Source organism: Anguilla rostrata, chromosome 6, assembly GCF_018555375.3.
Source record: "Anguilla rostrata isolate EN2019 chromosome 6, ASM1855537v3, whole genome shotgun sequence".
Taxonomy (NCBI): Eukaryota; Metazoa; Chordata; class Actinopteri; order Anguilliformes; family Anguillidae; genus Anguilla; species Anguilla rostrata.
The window spans coordinates 874,148-879,147 of NC_057938.1; the positions used below are offsets into that span (position 1 = coordinate 874,148).

Consider the following 5,000-nt stretch of genomic DNA (forward strand, 5'->3'; position numbering starts at 1 on the left):
AAGCCTGGTTTCTCAGACCAGCTTGACCCGTTTGACACTCCTGCTTTCAACAAGCTGTACCTCGGTAAGGCTCGCCTGATTGGCCCGATCATTAGCTATTGCCTTGCTCTGATTGGCCCAGTCATTCACTGTTGCATTGCTCTGATTGGCCCGGTCATTAGTTATTGCCATGCTCTGATTGGCCCAGTCATCAGTTATTGTCTTGTTCTGATTGGCTCGGTCATTAGTTATTCCTTGCTCTGATTGGCCTAGTCATTAGTTGTTGCCATGCTCTGATTGGACTTGTTGTTAGTTATTGCGTTGTCCTGATTGGCCCGGTCGGTAGTCATTGCATTGCCCTGATTGGCTCCTGCTGATTGTGGGTATGTTGTGTGTTGCAGTGGTACCTGTGCGCAAGGTGCATGCCCTCACCATCAGCTGGGCTCTGCCCCCCCAGGAGAAGCACTACAGGTGAGAACACCTGCCCTTCATCCACATCGCTTTACCTGTTATGTGCTCATTTTTAATCCCTTTTTAATTATGGGAATTTGATTTTGGTTTGTGTCTGTTTGTCTGTGTGATTGTGTGTTTGTGTGATTATGTGCGATTTTGTGTGTGTCTGTATGTGATTGTGTGTGTAACTGTGTGTGATTGTGTGATTGCATGTTATTTTGCGTGTGCGTGATTGTTAGGGTGAAGCCGCTGCATTATATCTCTTGGCTGATTGGTCACGAGGGCACCGGCAGCATTCTGTCCCTGCTGAGGAAGAAGTGAGTGGACTTCAAATCCCATAATCCACCTGCACATCAACAACACTGAGTTTCCCATAGTCCTCCAGTGTTGTAGGGTTTTGTGGTTGCTTGTGACAGTTCTCTCTTGTGTGGTGTGGAGGTGCTGGGCTCTGGCTCTGTTTGGAGGGAACAGCGAGACGGGCTTTGACCAGAACAGCACCTACTCCATCTTCAGCATCTCCATCACCCTTACAGATGAGGGCTTCCACAACTTCTACCAGGTCAGGTTTCTTGCTCACTGCTTTCCAGGGGCAGGAAATGTGCGGAAAAACCCCACTGTGCCCTCCCCCCACCCCTATTGTGTCTCGCTGCTGCAGCTGGTTGCTGCTGACGACCGTTGTGTTTCTCGTACAGGTGGCTGACCTGGTGTTCCAGTACCTGAAGTTGCTGCAGACGCTGGGCCCCCTGCAGAGGTGGGACAGGGCGGAGTTTTCCTCTTAGTATGGGTGTTCATGTTCGTGTGGGTGTTCAGGTTCATATGGGTGTTCGTGTTCCTGTGGGTGTTCATGTTCATATGGGTGTCCATGTTCATATGGGTGTTCATGTTTGTGTGGGTGTTCAGGTTCATATGGGTGTTCATGTTTGTGTGGGTGTTCAGGTTCATATGGGTGTTCATGTTTGTGTGGGTGTTCATGTTCATATGGGTGTCCATGTTCATATGGGTGTCCATGTTCATATGGGTGTTCATGTTTGTGTGGGTGTTCAGGTTCATATGGGTGTTCATGTTTGTGTGGGTGTTCAGGTTCATATGGGTGTTCATGTTTGTGTGGGTGTTCAGGTTCATATGGGTGTTCATGTTTGTGTGGGTGTTCAGGTTCATATGGGTGTTCAGGTTCATATGGGTGTTCATGTTTGTGTGGGTGTTCAGGTTCATATGGGTGTTCAGGTTCATATGGGTGTTCAGGTTCATATGGGTGTTCATGTTTGTGTGGGTGTTCAGGTTCATATGGGTGTTCATGTTCTCCCCCCCACACCTGTTTCCGCAGAATATATGAAGAGATCCAGATGATCGAAGTCAACGAGTTTCGCTACCAGGAGCAGGTGAACACACCACCTTTGCATAGCATTAAAATAACATGGAAATTAGTCAGAGTGCTCTTACCTGTAGATATGAGTCAGAGCTCTTACCTGTAGACATGAGTCAGAGCTCTTGTCTGTAGATATGAGTCAGAGCTCTTACCTGTAGACATGAGTCAGAGTGCTCTTACCTGTAGATATGAGTCAGAGCTCTTGTCTGTAGATATGAGTCAGAGCTCTTGTCTGTAGATATGAGTCAGAGCTCTTACCTGTAGATATGAGTCAGAGCTCTTACCTGTAGATATGAGTCAGAGCTCTTACCTGTAGATATGAGTCAGAGCTCTTACCTGTAGATATGAGTCAGAGCTCTTACCTGTAGATATGAGTCATAGTGGACATCACTGGCTGTGTGTTGTTGTGGAGATCAGGGGTCCTCAGACTTTGGGCATGGAGAGCTGCAGGCTCTGCTGGGTCTTCTGGACTGAGTTCTAACCCCAGAATTGTATGAGCACACTGTGGTTCAGTGGGTGGATGGGATGGAGTCGGGGATGTCATTGGGGGGGTGAACAGTGGTTAGTCTGGGGGGTGTAATTGGGGAGTGAATGGTAATGTGATGCTCTCTTGCAGACGGACCCCATCGAGTATGTGGAGGATATCTGTGAGAACCTGCAGCTGTTTCCTAAAGAGGACTTCCTGACCGGAGACCAGCTCATGTTTGAGTATAACCCAGAGGTGCAGTATCTGCAGAGATAGTCATTCCAGAGGTGCAGTATCTGTGGAGATGGTCATTCCAGAAGTGCATTATCTGTGGAGATAGTCATTCCAGAGGTGCATTATCTGTGGAGATGGTCATTCCAGAGGTGCAGTATCTGTGGAGATGGTCATTCCGACTCTGTATCTCAGACTTGCTGATGCAGGGAATGCAGGGCTTCTTGTCCTCGTTTTTGCTGCTAATTTATTGCAAGTAAAATAGGTAGAATATGAGTGAAACTCTTGCTCTTTCTAGTTTGACTAACCCTCTCCTTCCCCTCTCTCTGACCCCCCCCCCCGCTCTCCCCCCCCCCCAGGTGATCTCTGCGGCCTTGGCCCTACTGTCTCCAGACAGGGCGAACCTGATGCTGCTCTCCCCAGAGCAGGAGGGGGGGTGTGAGATGCGGGAGCGCTGGTTTGGAACGCAGTACAGTGTGAAGGGTGAGGAGAAGGGGGGGGTTTATCATTTCTCTGACTCTGTGCTAATATCACTGACTCTGTGCTAATATCGATCTGACTCTGTGCTAATATCACTGACTCTGTGCTATTATCGCTCTGACTCTGTGCTATTATCGCTCTGACTCTGTGCTATTATCGCTCTGACTCTGTGCTAATATCTCTGACTGTGCTAATATCACTGACTCTGTGCTAATATCACTGACTCTGTGCTAATATCGCTCTGACTCTGTGCTAATATCACTCTGACTCTGTGCTAATATCACTGACTCTGTGCTAATATCCCTCTGACTCTGTGCTAATATCACTGACTCTGTGCTATTATCGCTCTGACTCTGTGCTAATATCCCTCTGACTCTGTGCTAATATCGCTCTGACTGTGCTAATATCACTGACTGTGCTAATATCTCTGACTCTGTGCTAATATCACTGACTCTGTGCTAATATCTCTGACTCGGTGCTAATATCACTGACTCTGTGCTAATATCACTGACTGTGCTAATATCACTGACTGTGCTAATATCACTGACTCTGTGCTAATATCGCTCTGACTCTGTGCTAATATCTCTGACTCTGTGCTAATATCACTGACTCTGTGCTAATATCACTCTGACTGTGCTAATATCTCTGACTCTGTGCTAATATCGCTCTGACTCTGTGCTAATATCACTGACTCTGTGCTAATATCTCTGACTCTGTGCTAATATCGCTCTGACTCTGTGCTAATATCACTGACTGTGCTAATATCGCTCTGACTCTGTGCTAATATCACTCTGACTCTGTGCTAATATCCCTCTGACTCTGTGCTAATATCACTCTGACTCTGTGCTAATATCACTGACTGTGCTAATATCACTGACTGTGCTAATATCACTGACTCTGTGCTAATATCGCTCTGACTGTGCTAATATCACTGACTGTGCTAATATCGCTCTGACTGTGCTAATATCACTCTGACTCTGTGCTAATATCACTCTGACTCTGTGCTAATATCGCTCTGTTCTACAGACATACAGCAGGACTGGAGAGAGCGCTGGGCGGGAGATTTCCCTCTCCACCCTGACCTGCACCTCCCGGCTGAGAACAAGTTCATCGGTGCGTCTTCACTCCTTCGCTGACAGACTTCCTCCTGAGCTCCCTGTTTAATTAAATTAACTCTCTCTCTCTCCCTCCCCCCTCTCCCCTCTCTCCCCCTCTCCCTCCTCTCTCTCTCCCTCTCTCTCTCCTGTTAAATCTGAAGCCACGGATTTCGCGCTGAAAGCGTCAGATTGCCCGGACACCGAGTTCCCCGTCAGGATTCTCAACACAGACCGAGGCTGTCTGTGGTTCAGGAAGGACAATAAGTTCAAGATCCCGAAAGGTGTGCGTGTGAGTGATATGGTGTGTGTGTGTGAGTGTGTGTGTGTGTGTGTGTGAGTGATATGGTGTGTGTGTGTGTGTGTGTGTGTGTGTGTGTGTGTGTGTGAGTGAGTGAGTGATGTGTGTGTGTGTGTGTGTGTGTGTGTGAGTGATATGGTGTGTGTGTGTGTGAGTGAGTGAGTGATATGGTGTGTGTGTGAGTGTGTGAGTGAGTGAGTGATACGGTATATGTGTGTGTGTGTGTGTGTGTGAGTGATATGGTGTGTGTGTGTGTGTGAGTGAGTGAGTGATACGGTGTGTGTGTGAGTGATATGGTGTGTGTGTGTGTGTGACTGATATGGTGTGTGTGTGTGTGTGTGAGTGATATGGTGTGTGTGTGTGTGTGTGTGTGAGTGATACGGTGTGTGTGTGTGTGTGTGTGTGTGAGAGTGATATGGTGTGTGTAAAAGTTGTAAAAGTTGTGTAAGTCGCTCTGGATAAGAGCGTCTGCTAAATGCCTGTAATGTAATGTAATGTAATGTGTGTGTGTGTGTTAATGTACTGCACTGCAGGGCAGATTCTCTTCCATTGAGACCCAGACTCATTTCTTTCTCTTCTGTGTCTCGTACAGCGTACATCCGATTCCACCTCATTTCCCCCGTCATTCAG

The 5,000-nt window shown here is 47.6% G+C and overlaps 1 protein-coding gene across 2 annotated transcripts in view; it reads left to right on the forward strand.

Moving 5' to 3' along the window:
* Nucleotides 1-5,000, forward strand: part of LOC135257796 (nardilysin-like) — a 21,415-nt gene that overhangs the window by 6,205 nt on the left and 10,210 nt on the right. For both annotated transcript variants that reach the window (XM_064340923.1, XM_064340924.1), the window contains exons 10-20: nucleotides 1-64; nucleotides 381-450; nucleotides 672-749; nucleotides 871-991; nucleotides 1,125-1,183; nucleotides 1,757-1,811; nucleotides 2,415-2,519; nucleotides 2,855-2,978; nucleotides 4,002-4,088; nucleotides 4,234-4,353; nucleotides 4,963-5,000. The exon at nucleotides 1-64 is cut by the window's left edge and continues 10 nt beyond it; the exon at nucleotides 4,963-5,000 is cut by the window's right edge and continues 14 nt beyond it. In XM_064340923.1, the coding sequence (XP_064196993.1) occupies nucleotides 1-64; nucleotides 381-450; nucleotides 672-749; nucleotides 871-991; nucleotides 1,125-1,183; nucleotides 1,757-1,811; nucleotides 2,415-2,519; nucleotides 2,855-2,978; nucleotides 4,002-4,088; nucleotides 4,234-4,353; nucleotides 4,963-5,000 (921 nt within the window). The remainder of the gene's footprint in view (nucleotides 65-380; nucleotides 451-671; nucleotides 750-870; nucleotides 992-1,124; nucleotides 1,184-1,756; nucleotides 1,812-2,414; nucleotides 2,520-2,854; nucleotides 2,979-4,001; nucleotides 4,089-4,233; nucleotides 4,354-4,962) is intronic.